General features: G+C 42.0%; 1 protein-coding gene across 4 annotated transcripts in view; it reads left to right on the plus strand.

Moving 5' to 3' along the window:
* Window positions 1-17,843, plus strand: part of LOC117400205 (neurobeachin-like protein 2) — a 118,861-nt gene that overhangs the window by 65,566 nt on the left and 35,452 nt on the right. For all 4 annotated transcript variants that reach the window (XM_059022770.1, XM_059022768.1, XM_059022771.1 and 1 more), the window contains 10 exons: window positions 50-133; window positions 2,486-2,584; window positions 3,195-3,793; window positions 5,750-5,882; window positions 6,872-6,991; window positions 7,615-7,939; window positions 10,018-10,100; window positions 10,564-10,656; window positions 14,139-14,310; window positions 15,646-15,779. In XM_059022770.1, the coding sequence (XP_058878753.1) occupies window positions 50-133; window positions 2,486-2,584; window positions 3,195-3,793; window positions 5,750-5,882; window positions 6,872-6,991; window positions 7,615-7,939; window positions 10,018-10,100; window positions 10,564-10,656; window positions 14,139-14,310; window positions 15,646-15,779 (1,842 nt within the window). The remainder of the gene's footprint in view (window positions 1-49; window positions 134-2,485; window positions 2,585-3,194; window positions 3,794-5,749; window positions 5,883-6,871; window positions 6,992-7,614; window positions 7,940-10,017; window positions 10,101-10,563; window positions 10,657-14,138; window positions 14,311-15,645; window positions 15,780-17,843) is intronic.

A 17,843-nucleotide genomic window follows, 5' to 3' on the forward strand; every position in this document is an offset into this window, starting at 1 on the left:
CCACACAGTGAGTCCTGCAGTACCTAATGCCAGCATGTTGTGTCTCTAGGTGTTTGAGAGAGGCTCAGACTCCATCACTGTCCACGCTCTCAGAGTCCTCACTGCCATCATGACCAGCTCTCCGTCTGCAAAGGTAATGCTGGATTCATAGTTATCGTGCACATTCATCTTCTGATTGTCCCTTGTGGCTAAGTAGGACTAAAGTTCTACAGTGTTTTACAGCATTTATGATAGGACTGTTTGCAGTGCCGTATTAACATATGCTGCAGGTTTACTGCTGTTGAGTTCAGCATATACAAAAAGATGCAAGGAATATTCTTACAACACAGGGAGATCTGAAGGAGAAATAAATGAACAAGAGTGAAGCTGGAGTTTTTATTTTATTTATTTACTTATTTTTATTCCCATCAAATCCCAGTTTTATTTTCAGTGTTAATCATTCCCTGATGTTTGTTTTGTTTTTTACAATATGTACTGTGCAGATTTTAAACTTTAGATTTTGTGTATGTCATTACATAGTCAAGAGCTCAATGTAAGGATGCACTTTTGTCTATAAAGCCATAACAGTATGCATCACTTTCGGACAAAGTAATGTAGTATTACAGTATCCACCAATTACACCGTCCAGGGTTATTGCAGGCAGCCTTTTTATTTCGGACAAATAGCGTTTGCTATTCCCATTGATTTCAATAATAGGCATTGTTTATACCATGTTAAGCACGCCATATATTTCGGGAAAACTCAGCTCTTTGAATCTCGTTATGTACCGTTCACATAGATTTAAATAACAAACACACTGCTTATACTGTAGTAATTGCTCAGATCAATCAATCAGCTTTTTGCACCGCGTTACTGAGCGGTTACCCCTGTACTGTATCTTGGTAAAATCAGCACTGACTGCATCAGCAAGCATAGCTGGAAAGAGAAAAGCAATGCGCATCAGCACGAAAATTCAGTGTGTAAATAAAATGTCTCTGTTTAGATGCTGTGCACTAAAGCATGCTTGGAACTTAGTTTTCTGTAGTTAAGCAGGAGAGTGCTGACGAAAATACAACCGAAACTGAAACTATGACAACACCAGAGGGGATGTCGGAGGAAGAATTCTCAGCTGTGTCACATTGGTGACCAGGAAAGTGGCGTGCTATGGAGCAGCAGTGGCGTAGCTAGGGGGGTGGTTTTAGGGGTTTGAGCCCCCCCCCCCACCGAAATGAATTATTCAACTATGTTGGACAATAAAAAATATCAGTCATGTGCAAAAATCTCGATCCAGCACCCCCCGCCCCTTTGAACAAAAGCCTTGCTATGCCTGTGTTATTAACCATCAATCCAGTCTACACCGCAGTGGAGCAGCATCCGGATGTAGAGCCGAATTGGGATTTTTTAGAAAACACTGACAAAGTTTGCCGTCCATACATGCAAAAACAGTCCTTCCAGATGCGTATCACAGTTCTTTGGTGGAAACAATTTGCAGCAATGCAGCCTCCCTGTTCTGTACATTTCTGCACTTGCATTACTTTTTTGCACTTACTTTTTATTACATTTGTAGGTTTTAATACTTTTTTTTATTAGTGTAATGAGTGTCTGTGGCGGAGTGTCCCGCCCCTATGTATTATTATTTGTATTTTTTGCGGCGCGGGTAAAAGCGCCGCGTCTTTTATTATTATATTTAAAAACCCAGTGAGGATGCATGGCTGATCAGCTACTGATTATTTAACTAGCTGACAGTCATGCATCCTTACCAAACGCGTGCAGACTCTGGCCGAGGGATAATAAGATAATTAACAACTAGTTAATCCCTCGGCCAGAGTATATAAACCTGCAGCTCTCTGCACTCGAGGTTGGGTGTACAGAGGAGAGTACAGGGAGCGGAGAGAGCGAGCAACATTTAAAAAAACAATTGCTAAAATGTGCTGGATTATCCAGCACGACACTTACTTGTTTGTTTGTTTATTCGTTTGGCCCTCGTGCCCTTTTGTTTTGTGTTTTGTTGTTTTGTTTATTAATAAATACGCTGAGTGCCGTTGCACTCAGCTTCAACCGCCCATCCATTGTTTTGGTTTCTACTTCCTGGTCCGTGACGTCACCACTGCGAGCCAGACTGTCACAGTGTCTTAAAGATTTTTTGCGTGTTTTTTTTGAGCACTGAACTGGTGATTGGGGGACAAATTGAGTGCCAGGTTATTGTGTGGGAGTTTATACAGTCCATCGCTTACTGTGGGCGAATCACGTTAACACAAACGCACCTGTTCTAAGCGGTGGTGACAGCAGTGCAAATTATGGTTATTTTCCTTACTTAGCATATACAAAAAACTGTATTTTTGCTCTGTAGTTTCTTTTGCCTAAAAATGTAGTTCATTCAACATCCTCATTAAGAATTAGGTTGTACATTTCCAAATGATTCTACGAGTTTTATTTATTTATTTATTTTTACTGATTTGCATATACTTGTTGACAATTCCTTCTTTTCCCTTTGCCCCGCCACTAGGAGGTTTTCAAGGAGAGGGTTGGCTACTCTCACCTCTATGATGTGCTGCAGAGCCAGGGCCAGCCAACCAGACGACTCCTCCAGGAGCTCATGAATATGGTAACGGTGCTGTCGCCAAGTCATCAGTAACAAAACAATGCACTCTCAAACGTGAGGGGCTTATCAGCTGTCAGCCTCCTATCTGCTGCAGTGTTGGAGCAGGTTGTAGAATAGGCATTAATTGTATAACCCATTTATACAGTATACTGCGGTTATGTGTGACTCATAAGATGAATGATTTTTTTTCGAAATCCAACAGCTAATTATCATAAGCTTGTAGATTAAAGACGGTTCCCTGGTGTATTGCCTTTGATATTAGATTGTACAGTGTAACGTTCTTTTGATTCAGGATAGCCACTAGGCCACACTGCCTCCTAGAATCTCAGCTCTGACCACTAGACACACTGCTTCCGAGTCCCTCGGCTCTAATCACTAAACCACTCTACTTCTGAGTCCCTCGGTTCTAACCACCAAACCACACTGCTTCTGAGTCCCTCAGCTCTAACCACTAAACCACACTAACTCCCAGTTCCTGATCTCGAACCACTGAGATGTGAATATCCTGAATCATGTCCATTACTGACCGATATCTGGTGTGGTGCTAAGTGCTGTAGCCTGTATTCCTGTTGTGTTCTGTGTGTTGACCAACACTCATGCACTGTCTCTACAGGCTGTGGAAGGAGACCACACTCAGGTTCCGGCTGTGCGGATCAACAATGAGCAGCCTCTCCTCCTGCTGGTGCAGTGGATCCCTAAGCTCACCTCCCGTGACCTGCAGGTGCTGCTCTCTGATTGGCTGGGCCGGGCCTGCGGGGGCACGCTGCAAGACCGCACCACCGCGGTGCAGGCAGGGCTCGTGAGTGCTCTCCTGGATGTGCTCTCTGACCACCACTGCCTGGACAGGAAGTGTGCAGACCAGCTGATCGGGCTGCTGCAGTCACTGGGTGCCCTTTCCTTACCCCCCGGGGAGCTCAAGCGCCTGCTCCTGCTGCTGAGGCCAGAGTCGGAGGCCCCAGGGGCCACGCACCCCTACTGCGACCGCATGGTGCAGGCCCTGTCTGCCATGGCCGGGCACGAGGGGGTGGACAGCGCCTTGCAGTACTTCGACCTGACACCCAGCATGGCCGGTATCATGGTCCCTGCTATCCAGCGCTGGCCTGGCTACGGCTTCTCCTTCCACGCCTGGCTCTGCCTCAACATGCAGCGTCCACAGGGGCTGACCCCGCAGCGCAGACTGGGCAAAGGACCACGCAGGAAACAGCTCTACAGGTAAATGGGAAACAGGAGGGGAGAGCAGCTCAGGGCCAAGAGTTAACCAGTGCAGAATTAGCTGTCCTGAGTCAGGTAGTTCCCCCGTTAAAAACACTTCCGTTAAAGAAACTTCTGAATAAACTTGTGATTTGGATTAGTTACATAACTGGTTCCTGATTTATTTTATTTTATTTTTTATTTAAATGTTTTTCCCTTCTGTCTACTGTAATGGCTGTAGATACCATACATGATTCTAATTTTATTTTATCTTTTGTTTTGTGTGTTTTGTGAGTGACCTTCCAGGACCTCATTGTAAACAAAACTTTGTTCTCAATGTGGGTACTTCAGCTTCAAATGAAATTCATTGAATAACACTATGTAACACAATTTTTGTTCCTGGGTAGTAAGTGTTATTTCCTAATTGCTTATGCCTCAAAAGTATAGAAAATGGCTATTATTCCCCACAAACTTTGCTTTTGTGACCAGGACAGTGATATTTTGAAATTGACCTATTTCCAATGAGAAAACTGGCAAATTTGTGTCTTTTCATTCACATAAAGTCTGAAAAAAACAACATATGAATCCAAATTAACATGTATTTATACTAAAGTAATACAAAAATGACCACAAAAGATTTAGAAGTGAGTAGTTTTTCGAGATTTAGGATTATACTGTAAATCACTTTCACGAATCAGCCCCCAAATGTAGTCTCCCATCATGTTCTCGTTATACTGTCCTTGGTAGCGGCGTTCAAAGTCCAGTATATCCTGGTGGAAGCGCTCGCCTTGCTCCTCCGAGTACGCTCCCATGTTCTCCTTGAATTTATCAAGATGAGCATCAAGGATATGGACTTTGAGGGACATCCTACAGCCCATTGTGCCGTAGTTCTTCATCAGAGTCTCAACCAGCTCCACATAGTTTTCGGCCTTGTGATTGCCCAGGAAGCCCCGAACCACTGCGACAAAGCTGTTTCAAGCCGCTTTCTCCTTACTAGTGAACATCTTGGGGAATTCAGTGCACTCCAGGATCTTCTTTATCTGTGGTCCGACGAAGACACCGGCTTTGACCTTTGCCTCAGACAGCTTAGGGAAGAAGTCTTGAAGGTACTTGAAGGCTGCCGACTCTTTATCTAGAGCTCTGACAAATTGTTTCATAAGGCCCAATTTGATGTGCAGTGGTGGCATCAGCACCTTCCGGGGGTCCACCAGTGGCTCCCACTTGACGTTGTTCCTCCCCACAGAGAACTCGGTCCGCTGTGGCCAGTCCCGCCTGTGGTAGTGCGCCTTGGTGTCCCTGCTGTCCCAAAGGCAAAGATAGCAGGGAAACTTGGTAAAACCGTATTGGAGACCCATCAGGAATGCCACCATTGCAGCCTCTTGATGCCATCTCAGAAAAATGCAGATATGTATCCACCAGGCAGCTGGAACTAAACTGAACTGGTGGGCTTAAGGTCCCTGTATTTATACTACTATTTATATTACTGGAAAGTTCTAGAAAGTTACTCCAAGTTTACTCAGCACTGAATCTATCTGGAATGTTCTGGAAAATAGGTAAATTTCAAAATATCACTGTCCTGGTCACAAAAGCAAAGTTTTTGGGGAATAATAGCCATTTTCTATACTTTTGAGGCATAAGCAATTAGGAAATAACACTTACTACCCAGGAACCAAAAAAAAAAAAAAATTGTTACACGGTGTAATCAGTAATGGTTAAATAAGCGCTCCCTCACAGAAAGCAGAGGTAGTCGGATACCATGCAGTCCCAGTCTTTTGCTACTTTGCAGAATCGAGGTGCATCTGTCATCTGTCATCTGCCATTGCTGTCAGATTTTTACATCATCAGTTTGTAAACCTTGAGGATCATTTTCCAGTTGTTTCTCTCGGTTACAAGTTGAAATAAATTGAATAAAAACTTATGTGGCTAATGATTTAAGTTTCCTAAATGGCTTCAGTCTGTCTCTGCTTTCGCTTCTAGTTTCTTCACGGCGAGCGGGACTGGGATCGAGGCTTTCTTCACGGCTGAGGGTATGCTGGTGGTGGCAGTCTGCACCAAGAAAGACTACATGACCGTCGCTTTACCCGAGGTGTCCTTCAGTGACTCGGCCTGGGTGAGGAACTACAGCCCCCTGAATAGAGAGGCTGAGGCCTGATGCTTAGAGTTCTGAGCCTCTTGGAGATGAGCCCTTTGTTGTATATCATCCTGTATACTGGACTGTTAAATCAGTCATCCAGACAGTGTTTTTTGTTGTTGTTGTTGGCAGTAAGCTGTGTTTGAATACTCTTCATGGTAATCATTGTATTGTATTTTATTTTAAAATAACTTTTAGAAGAAAAGAAAAAAATGACATGGATTGGATTTTTGGGGGGGTTTGACCAATTTTGAACTATGAAACACAGGGTTAAAATCAGCCTCAGCAGTTCTGTGAGGTCTGGAGCCCTCCTGGTCTTATGACCCTAAATTATTCATTTAATTTCTTCCCAAAGTCTTATTTAGTTTATTATTTAATAATAAAACCTGGACGACTCTGTATCTCAAGGATTTGTGCAGCCCTGCTCTATGCCCTCAAAAACTGGCACAACTACTTTGTGCTCCACATGAGGAATGACAACAAGGCAACACCACTTCTAAAACCTTGTTGCATGTGGCAGCAATTAAAGAAAATATTCAGACTAACTCTATAATAGTAAACATTTCCATCCACTGTTTGCAAACAGGTGTTCTCAGCTTCCTTTGACATGATTTATGGATTATTACATTTCTGTACTTGTCAAAAAACAAAAAAGGTTCCCTCCCAAGAATTTTTTTTTTCTTTAAGTCATACCCTTAGCTTTTTTGATGTTCACAACCATTCTGAGTTAGTTCTCCAGTTGTGAGTTCTGGAGTTTCTCTTATGTTCTAGTTACCTGCCATAGACATGTAATAGTTAGGCTAGATCAGCCAAGTGTCCCATTTTTTGTGTCAGCACCCTCTTGTGCTCAGCAGTGTATTACCAGTAATTGCAAGAAAAAAAGATATTAGGACAGTAAAAAAAAAAAAAAAAAAAAAAAAAGAACTTGCTGATTTTAAATGTATTGACCTCCCCTCCCCTCTCTCCAGCATTCGGTAGATATTGTGCACATTGCCGGGCGGCGCCCCTTCGGTCAGAACCTGGTCAATATCTTTGTGGATGGACTGCTGTGCAAGTCTGCTCAGCTCAGAGTCCCGTCCCTCAGTGAGGTAAGGAAGAGGCACTGTATGTGTACAGGCTTCCAATCAATATGAGGGGCCTTACAACCGAGACCCCACATCACCTGCTCCTCCTGAAAGCCTGGTGTTTGAAGTTCCTCGTACAGATTTCAGCAATTCAAGGAGTGTCCTGAAAAAACATGTTTGAGAATCATCTCATTTTCTGTCATTTTTACCATGAAAAACTATTTTCTGGAAAAACTTTATAATCCATGAACATTTCAGTTTTCAGAAAACTGTATATAGTTGGTAATAGGAAGGATAGCGTATCTAAATAAAAACAAATTGTGGGTTATTAAGTTTCTCCAGCAACCTCAGTATGGAAAAATATCTGTTCGGTCTTGGGTTTCCTATAAAAACGTATTGGGATATGTCTTTTCTAGCCTCCTTCTGTTTCATCAGTTCAGTTTTACAGGAAGGGATTTTTTAATTGACTGTTTATTACCTTGCACGAGATTAACTACAGCCGCACTTCAACCAACATCAAGTCTCTTAAACCAGTATGACCAGCTGAAAATCGCTAACTATCACAGCTATGCAGGATAGACCAGAACTTTCAGCAGGTTAATTTCTCTTCAATTTGAATTCTTCTTCTTCTCTATTTCTATCTGCAGGCTTTCACCTCCTGCTGTATTGGATCTGCCGGCCACCGAACCACCACAACAACAACCCCCACCACAACAACCCCCACCCTGCCCTCCTCCTCGCACCCCCTAGACTTCTCCTTCCCGAGCCACGCACCCCCCTTGAGCCGCTCCCAGTCCTTCCCAGCCTCCTTCTCCGGACCCCCCACCCGGGACTGCCTGGTCCACACCATCCCTGCGGGGAACCAGGACGCAGAGTGGGGGACTCCCTCCTCCCTGGGGGGCATGCTGGGCACTGCCTTCGTCTGCCACGAGGCCCTGCAGCCCGCCCAGGTCAAGGCTCTGCACAGCGCAGGTGAGGCAGGCAGTGTCAATGTAGTCTGTGCAAGGTATCATGACTGCTTAACCTCTGCACTGAACCACAGTACCTTTTAATCTGCACGAAGCATATAATTTACAGTATATATCAGAAATGTATATACACATATATTATTTTCAGATCAGTCCAAAGCATTTCTATTCTATTGGTATCTGATGATTGTGAAGGCCATTCAAGAACTTTTATCTTTTGTTTTTGTCTGCCAATCAGCCTGCAAACAGATGGTATCATTGTACTTTGTAGAATCTTTTTATACATGGCTTAAATTACATGAATGTCTCCAGTCCCTGAAAAGCTAAAACACCCCCATATCATGATCGAATAACCTCCATATTTAACTATAGGTACAAGGTTTTGCCTTTTTTTCCCCCAAACATAGTGGTCCAATTTTGGGATATGTTTTAGTCTCATTGGACCAGAGAATGTTGTTAAGAAGGCTTCAGATTCCTGTTTGTATTTCTTGTCAAATTCTTGTTTTATGAATTTTCTTTAAGTGTTTTGCAGTATACAACTCTTGCGAGTTCAGGTGCCTTTGTACAGTTTTTTCGTGCACTATAATGACCAGTGCTTCTAAATCTTTCTTTCCTTGGCTTTGGACAGCCAATTCTTTCAAGTGTTTCAGTTGAATTTGTTCTGTGATACTTCTTGATTATTGCTCTGATTGTGGATTTTGGTATTCCATATTTCTTTGATACTGCTTTGTAGCCATTTCCTTTGTTGTAGTTTGTTACAAGTGCTTTTCTCAAAATGTGAATCCAACTCCTTTGTTTTGACCATCTGCTGTGTTGCTGAAAAATTCTTCAACAGATTTTGGAAACAGTTACCTCTTTTTCTGGCTATTGACTATAATGCATCTTAATGACTGTGTAATGGTTTTCAATTAATCAGTATATTTTTAAGTGAGTTATATTAAATGTAACATAAGCTTATGTGTTTTTTTTAAATTTTTTTGTTATGTTGTTTGTTAAACTACCAACAATTTAGTATTTTGCTTTATCGTTTTAATTAGTGGCTAATGTTCACTAAATGCCTGTGGGGCTTTTCTGGGTTTAATAAACATTTTTAGAATCCCGAAATCTTTTCCTGTTCGGGTGGGGTCGTCTTGAGAATGACCCCATTGCAATGCAGAGAATTCACGTGACCCAAACCCGATCTGAAGAAGATCATCCAAAGACACAACCTAGCTTATGCAATGAGCAGCAACGTCACAGTGCGCTTTGTTCTTCCAATTAAAGCTACAGTACCACATCAGCTGTGCAGTACACAACAGAGTACCATCATTTTTGCTGCATTCAGAATACAATAACACATCAAATAGCAACCTAAATATTCTACACTTGTTTAATTATATAACAAACATTACACAGTATTAAAAAAACGCCTTCCAAGCAAAATCTTGTGTTATTCAGTGAGTAATCTCACAGATATCTAACTAAAGATTGTTCTCAAAATCTCAAGACCAAGGTGGATAGGAAGCTAGAAAAAACAAAGGCCTGTAGCTATCTGACCCTTAAGAATAAACCAAACTAATCGAATGGCTCAGAATGTAGTAGGAAGTGAATCAACATTTTAATTAAAATATGCCTGAAAGTGATTAATTTGCAAGGTGAGATCAGTTTGACTGGTTGTGACTGGCTGTATTTCCCCTTAGACAGATGCTTTGGAGAGTGTCTAATAGGAGAAATATAAGTTCTGCCAGGGGGTTCTGTAAAAGTTATTAGAATAGCAAAGACTCCATGGGGAGAGGAGAGGAGTTTTGATCTAAGGAAGAGCATGACAATGTCGTCTTTGCACTTATTAATGATGCAAGTATAGCAGACGCATATTTTCCTATGCCTGTTTATAACACACTTCAAACAGAAATTTGGGAAATCCTTGTAACTAATGCTTGAAACAGAAAAATAATAAGTTTAAAAATTCCTGCACTTTCTCTTACAGCCCTTGTTTGGTTATAACCTTCTCCCTTAGAGAGCTAAAGGAGTAGCAATGAATAAACCATAATAAAGAGCACTCTGTGTCTGGTCTCAGTGTCTCTCCCTGTTGTCTCCGCACAGGACCCAACAGCGTGACCCCCTTCAAGCCAGACGGGGAGATGTTGGACCTCAACAGCAAACTGCTGCTCTGCTACACTCCAAAGGTACAGACCAAGTGGAGTGGGAGGCAGGGTGCCTGATGCAACAGACCCATCATGCAGTTCAGTTCAGGGATTCAGTCCAGTGCTTCTTTATTTCATCTTTTCTGTACAGGGCAATGCTGTGACGGGGTAGATTTAGTTACTTATCCAGAAGAAGAAATGTGGTGAGGCCTTATCAATCCAGCGCCAATGTTCAGGGTTTATCGCAACTGGGCAGGCATTGACCAGCTCCACAGCATTGAAATCTGGTGCTCGTTGACTTAACTCTTCCCTTAAAGCAGCTATAGAAAGTCTAAGTGGTAGTTATGTATAGACACTTCCTGCCATACAGTAGCTCTCCATGTGTAGCAGTATTAGAGGATGTGGTCAGTGGAAACTTTGCTCCCTACACTAGAGTAGAATGGGGGTTTTATTAGATTTATGAAACCTTGTTGGTTGTAACCTACCAGTTTGCTCTCTCCTCCAGGCCTGTAAAAACCACATCTGCCTCGACCTGTCTCCTAACCACCAGTATGATGGAAGACTGACTGGGCACAAAGTGGTAAACTGGGACGTCAAGGTGGGTCTGGTTAATTAACTTAATTAGGTTTGTGTGATTTTGAACCGTTTTGATTTTATGGGGACTAGAGCTGAACACAGTATTCAGTCTCACCAGTGCATTATACAGCCTCTGCATAACCTCCTTTTGATTTGTACTGTACACGTTTGACTTTAGGACCAGGTGTTCTGTTTGACTTTGTAATTGCTTCTTCACACTGTCTGATTGCTGACAGAAATAAGTCTTGTACAACACCAAGGTCTTTCTCTTGGTGGGCCTGTTCTAGTTCTATACCATACTATAGGTATTTGAATCCCAAATGAATTACAATTTGCAACGTTTTCTGACCAGTTATGTATGTGGTCTAAATCCTTTTGAATTTACTGGGTGGCTGAAAATGGACAAGCTTTGTGTCATCTGCACATTTTACAAGCTTGCTAATTATCCCCCAATCGAGGTCATTAATGTACATAAGAAACAGCAAGGGTCCTACACCGATCTATATGGCAGCACAATGAGTACATGGCACCAGCTTGAGGTTTCTCCCTTTACAAGTATCCTCAGGTGTTTTAAACCAGTTGCCATTTATTTAGAAAGAAGGATAAAAGAATGCACTTCTCATTTTTAGAGAAGTTGCATAACTGTACTCACTTACTTGGGGAAGAGGGGGTTGTCCAGGAAATGTGTTAATGAAAGGAACTACAGAACCATATAAATAGATTATTAGAGAATGCCAGGTCCCTCAAAGTGCTGCCGAATACAATATGTGTTACATTTTTTCTGCTTGCTGTTCAGGTCTCCTGTGTATTACGTAGTGCTGCAAGTTTCTTAAACACTATTGTGATTGTTTTTCTATTTATCCACTTGTCCTTTGTTACTAATCTACTGGGATTGTTTAATCGCTCATTCTATATTTGCTCACAGCTTCTCTTTCTTTTAAAGCTAAAAAAAAAACAAAAAAAAAACTTTAGTTGCCGATGATAGAAACATGTAGACATCACTCCAATAGCAAGCTGGATACTGCATTACTCTGTCAGATTACTGTTTTTGGAATCGGTGCATGGATCACAAACCGACTTACTGGGAGCTTAATTATACAAACCATAGAGAGGAAATCCATACATTAGAGAGTAAGACTTGCAGTACACTGATCTAATTGAGTGGCACAGTGTACATTAGGATGACACTGACTAGAAGTGCTTTAGGATTAGGATAAGGAACTGCACTGAATTGTTATTTAAGGGGTCCCACTTGCCCTGCCTCTCCCTGGCCGTGAACCTACTGTGAACCAGCTTTTGCTCTGTGGTTATCTACTGTATGAAGAAGTGTGAAAGTTAGATAAGGTCTTTAGGTCGTTTCATGTAATGATGTATTTGTTAACCTCAATTTGTTTAAAATATTCTTTCTGGAACGAATGTCCTTGGCGCTTAACGACGCATGTCAGTTGTCCCTTATGAATAGCAATGGTCTAAGTAAACGGCTATGGTCGAAATCCGATCATGTGCTCCTGTTTTCCTCTTACTACAGCCGTTAACCCTTCATGAACAGACCACTAAGGGTCTGTGCTGTGCACCTGTATGAGTGATAAAAGGGTTTTGAGATCAGCTTCTGACCCATCAGACTTGCATATAATTTCCCATTCTGGAAATGATTACTGTTCATTGTAGGCTCATGAGCTCAAAGCTCAACAAGAACACACCTGAGCACGCACCTGAACACGGCAACACCAGACAGTGGATGTTTTTCTTAAACTATTTTACATTTGCAGATGCCTAATATGTTTTCCCATCCATTTGTGTCTTGTCATATATAACTTCAACGTAACACTTCATAGTAACATCTGCTGTAATAATGATAGACACTAAAAAGTGGACAGTTTTGTCATAACGTTTTTGTAAAGCCAAACAATTCTCTTTATTACTGAAGATCCAGATATCTTGCCTGACTGTTGTCCTGTCCCCTGGAAGATGGCAGAGTGCATGGCAGTATAAAGCAAACCAATGCGATTGTGTTTGTTTGTAAGCCATCCTTCAAACAAGATTTCTGGAAAATCTCCAGTTGAATTCAGCTGAATTCTGGTTTCTAGGGATTGACAGCAGACTAGCAAGCACAGTGTATGCAAGTGAGAAAGTGGAGCCCTGGTCCTTTTGCAGGCCTGGGCTACACTATTGATATGGTGCCGTGCTGTGAGCTAGATTCTGGATAGTTAAAGGTAAAGGCACATGCTGTATGAGTGTGTATGTGTGTGTGTGTCTATATTGTAACACAGCAGGGAGGGGGTTAAAATACTCCCTGCAGAAAACATGTGCAAATGCACATTGGTTGAGGTAATTGTTTTGTTTTATTAATTTAATTATCCCCTGCACCTGGTGATCATTGTAAATTAGAGCCAGGTGCAGGGTATTTAAAGAGAGCAGCCAGTCTGTTCTAGGCTGCTGAGTAGAAGGAGGCAGGAAGAGGTACTCTGCTTCCCAGCAGTCGTAAGGTAAAAGTACGTTGTATGAAACCTGTGTGGTGTTTATTGTGTAGTGGGGAAACAGCCTAGCTGTCCCACTGGTAGTCAGGGTGTTCCTGAGGTGTAGTTAGTGCTCGTACAGAGCTAGGTGTTTGTTTTGTATTGTGTTTATTTTGGTTTTGTGACTATTAAAAAATTAGCGCAACAGCGCTGTTAAAAATCAAGTTTTGTGTGTGGCTGGGTCATTTTAAGTGCTGGAAAAGAACCCGAAGGACTAAAAACCCTTCACAATATATATATATATATATATAAACTAACTTTGGAAAAAGGGACGTTGCATTTAGTAGTTTCTTGCTAGTTTCATACTAATTATATTAACCCCTGCAGTATGTCACACTTTATATCAGGAAAACCACTTATGCAGTAGTGATGAAACTTGGTATTATATTCTGGGGGTACATGGGGGTGTCTGTCTCTCCCTACATTGGTCCATCTGTATGGCACGTTAACATATTTGCATATATCTGGAAAAACACTTGTGATGAAACCTGGTAATAATAACAGTTATTCAACAGACGTTATTGAGATCCAGCGCTTTTCTCTGGCCTTTTGTTTTCATGATTGGCAGTTAATTCCCACTTGTCTCTTATGATGTGTTTTCTGGGTGGGTGCTCCACAGTGTGTTGAGCTGTTTAAACTGACTCTCGTCTCGCCACTTCCCTCTAGTCTATTTTCTCTTACCCCCTAATTTCTGGTCTCTTGTCTCTTATGATGTGTTTTCTGGGTGGGTGCTCCACAGTGTGTTGACCTGTTTAAACTGACTCTCGTCTCGCCTCTTCCCTCTAGTCTATTTTCTCTTACCCCCTAATTTCTGGTCTCTTGTCTCTTATGATGTGTTTTCGGAGTGGGTGCTCTGCAGTGTGTTCACTTTATATTCTCTCTTCTCTAGTCTTCCCTCTTGTCGTGATGTGTTTGCTGAGTGGTTGCTCTACTCTGAACGGGCTCTCTGTGTGTGTGTGTCTATACCGTCTCTTATCATTCGTCTCAGGATGTGATAAACTGCGTGGGAGGGATGGGTGTGCTACTGCCCATGTTGGAACAGGTGGGCTGCAAGGTGGAGGAGTCAGAGACCCCACAAGAAACCACAGACCTGGTGGGACCCGAGCTCACCTCCTCCCGCAACACCCCCAGCATGCTGCTGCCGCTGGGCAAGTCCTCAGGTCAGTACCCCCTCCCCTCTTCCACCCTACTACCCCAGAACCTGCGTGTCCGTTACAGGGTGCCCCATAAATCAGACTTCACAGGCACAATTGTCTATGACCTGACTTATGAGACATATAGATAAACATACATACAGATATTTGAGACATATAGATAAACATACATATAGATACAAGATAATGAATGATCGTTCGTAGTATGTACGATTTGTATTTGCTGCAGGAAGATGTCCCAGGAAATCAGGAGCCCCATCAGCAGTGAGTTGTTTATGTAAGGACAGTTATGTTTATACCACAATTATATATTTAAAATAAATAGCAGTACAGTTGTTACATTATTTATATTAAATCAATTAATTCAGGGATTATTTTACCTGAGGGATCTTTACTTTCACTGTCAACAGAGTGTGCTTTGATGCGGATTCATTTCGTTCCCTGTTTCTGGCCTCTTCACAGCCTTCTTTAGATAGATCCTTGAGCTCAGTCTGTCCCTTTGCAGCCGCTCTGTTGGTTTGCTAGTGGTAATGAAGGGGCTAATGGCTGTTCGGAGGAGTCGGGTGCAGGCAGATCAGTAACAGACATTTCTTGAATGAACTAGTTCTCAAGGAAATCGGAGTCCAAATCAATAATAGAAATTTGTAATCAGAAATCTTGAGCACAGCTCTGTCCTGAATTTCAGCAATAGACCACAGGTTTGGAATGAAAACAAAGACACCTTCAAAACTAGTCCCAGTAAGCATGTTATCCCACTCATGGTGTCCTGCTCGAGTATCCCATGCTAGATATACTCACGCTTGTGGTATAAACAGATATTCATGACTATAAAACTAAAGGTTTGCAGTGTTCAAAAAATTCCTTTTTAAAATGGGTTTCAGAAGGCGGTGCTTTTGATGGTGCAGGGCTCATAGTGTTCCAACAATAGTTGTGAACAATGTTTGCTTTGTGATTGAACACACATTGCACATAAGGTGAAACTCTAGAAGAATAAACAGAAAGCATTGCATTTTCTAATGTACTAGAACTGTTTTGCATTTTGTCTTGTAATTGAGCAGCTATTCTGAGGTCCTAGACAATCTGCACACAACGTTGATAAAATCTAAACATCAAAAATGAGAAGCCTGCAGGATGCAGTGACACAGCAGTATAAATGTGTAATTTAAATGAAATTACATTAGATAATAAGATGTCCATATAGTTACTGAAATACTGTTTAAACTGAATTAACCAGCCACTGAAGGGGGTACATTTTGGTGCACATTTCTCAAGAGTAGCAGATTTATTTACAGATGCTGGTTCTTGAATTGATTGTGTGCCTCCTCTTGCTTTTTCCTCTAGAGGGCAGGCTGGAGCGGAACAGCGTGGCCGCCTTCCTGCTGATGGTGAAGAACTTCCTGCGACACCATCCAGTCAATCAGGAGAGCCTGGTGCAGTGTCAGGGGCCGGCCATCATGGGGGCGCTGTTGCAGAAGGTGAGCCTCATTGGAATGAGTTCTATAGAAGTGAGTTTGGCTACAATTCAGAAATGAATTCCAGTCGAGTAGCCCTTAGTCCTGTAGTGTTCCCCTTTAATTCGTTATGAATCTATGGCCATTTTATTTTAAAGTGTTACACGCGTTGGCAAACACCCCCTGACATCAGTTGCAACTTCCTGGTGCCTAATAACTTCCTGTGCTGTAGGTCACATGGTTTGTTTGCAGTTGGAACACTGGCGAGGGACTTCTCTACAGCACAAGAAGTTAAGTCCCATGAAGCAGCTACTTAAACTTAATCTGATCTATAATTTCTATACATTTTGACATTTCCAAAGCTAAGGAGAGGTAGAATTATGCATTTGTAAGCATGGTGTATCACTCAGTGTAGAACAGTTTGTAGCCACAGGAGCAGCAGTCTTCTGTAGCACATTGTTGACTATCTGAAACCCAGCTGCTGGGATGAAGTCATCGCGCAGTCCTTTGTTTTGCACTGCTCGTGCTCTCCTGTATTTTGGCCGCGGCGCCACAGGAATGTTTGCCTGGTTGTTTATTAGAATGCGGAAAGGAGAGTCCAGGCTGTTCCAGAGCTCCACTGGGGTCAGGCCGATCTACAGGAAGTGTTTAAGCTGCACAGTGCAGGGCGGTGCATCCTGAGCGGACCCTGCTTGCGCTAACAATCCCTTCCCCCAGGGAACATTGTGTCCTGATAATGGCGTGGCTCCAGACAACCCTTGAGAGCTCCTCTTGCTTTCCAGCACAGTGCTCAACATACCTGGAGTCAATTATATTTATAATTACTATTACAATTACAGCAGAATTGTTTGCTGAAATTGCAATTACAAAAATTACACAAATTAATTACGTACATGTTTGAGATGGGTTTTTTTTGTTGTCCTTTGAAACAGAAAATACAGAGAGAATGTTTTTGTTGGGCCAAAAAAAACAAAAAAACTATGCTGGAGATCTGGGAATGTCGGTGTGTGAGAGAGTGACAGCTGCAACACCAATCAAAGCCACTCTCTTCAAAGCAAACAGCTTGTCAATCAAGCTGTGTAAGTAAACAGATACAAGTCTTGCAGGTTTGCAAGGGCTTGACTGTCTTTATACGAGGTTTCAGGGGGAGGGGGGGGGGTTGTGCTATATGCATCATACACAAGAGGGGTCATATGCAAAAAACACAATATCATATAATATGATAATAATAATAATCCCCTCAACTCAACATCACACGACCAGCATGACAGTAAACACAGACACCAATGAATCGTTCTTACCTTTGTATACCGGTAAGTTAGTGATCAGCAGATGTGTCAGCCTCATAAAGTGCACAGCCCGACCATATAGGGACTGTTGGCATGTGTACACCTTAGGAGCAAGTTGGTTGCTACCACATTCAACTGCTTAAAATACAACAACTTGTTAAGACACTACAGTGATACTAAAACAGTAACTTATATAAGTACTCACTTGTTTGTTGCCTCATTCTGTTGAATGGTTAATCTATGCAGCTGATGACTGCAGTTAACTCATTGTATAGAATTGGTGACGGCACCTCTGATTGTGTTCAGTTGTAATATGGGAAATAGCATGCTGCAGCTCGCATGCTCAGTGTTAGTGGAGCCCTGGTCTGAGAGCATGCAACACAGCCAGCTCTTAAGTTTTTTACTGTACATGTACCCATTTATTGTTTAAGTAAAAAACAAGTTTAAGTTTGTGACTTCGTTCAGTTATTTACAATGTTAAATACACCTCAGTAAACACAATATCATATATTTTAGATATTTCCAAACATCTCTTTTTCATTACCACAATCTGAAAGCTAAGTTTAGATTCTTCTGCAATCAAGTAAGCGGCAATACTTTTCTTTTTTTTTATTATTATTATTATTATTTTTTTTTTATTTATTAGTCGCCAATTGATTTTTACCCCGTTCCTCCCAATTTGAAGTAGGCAATTATTTTAAGCTCAGCTCACCGCTACCACTCCTGCGCTGACTCAGGAGCGGCGAAGACGAACACACACTGTCCTCCGAAACGTGTGCCGTCAGCCGACCGCTTTTTT

This window comes from Acipenser ruthenus, chromosome 4 (assembly GCF_902713425.1).
Source record: "Acipenser ruthenus chromosome 4, fAciRut3.2 maternal haplotype, whole genome shotgun sequence".
Taxonomy (NCBI): Eukaryota; Metazoa; Chordata; class Actinopteri; order Acipenseriformes; family Acipenseridae; genus Acipenser; species Acipenser ruthenus.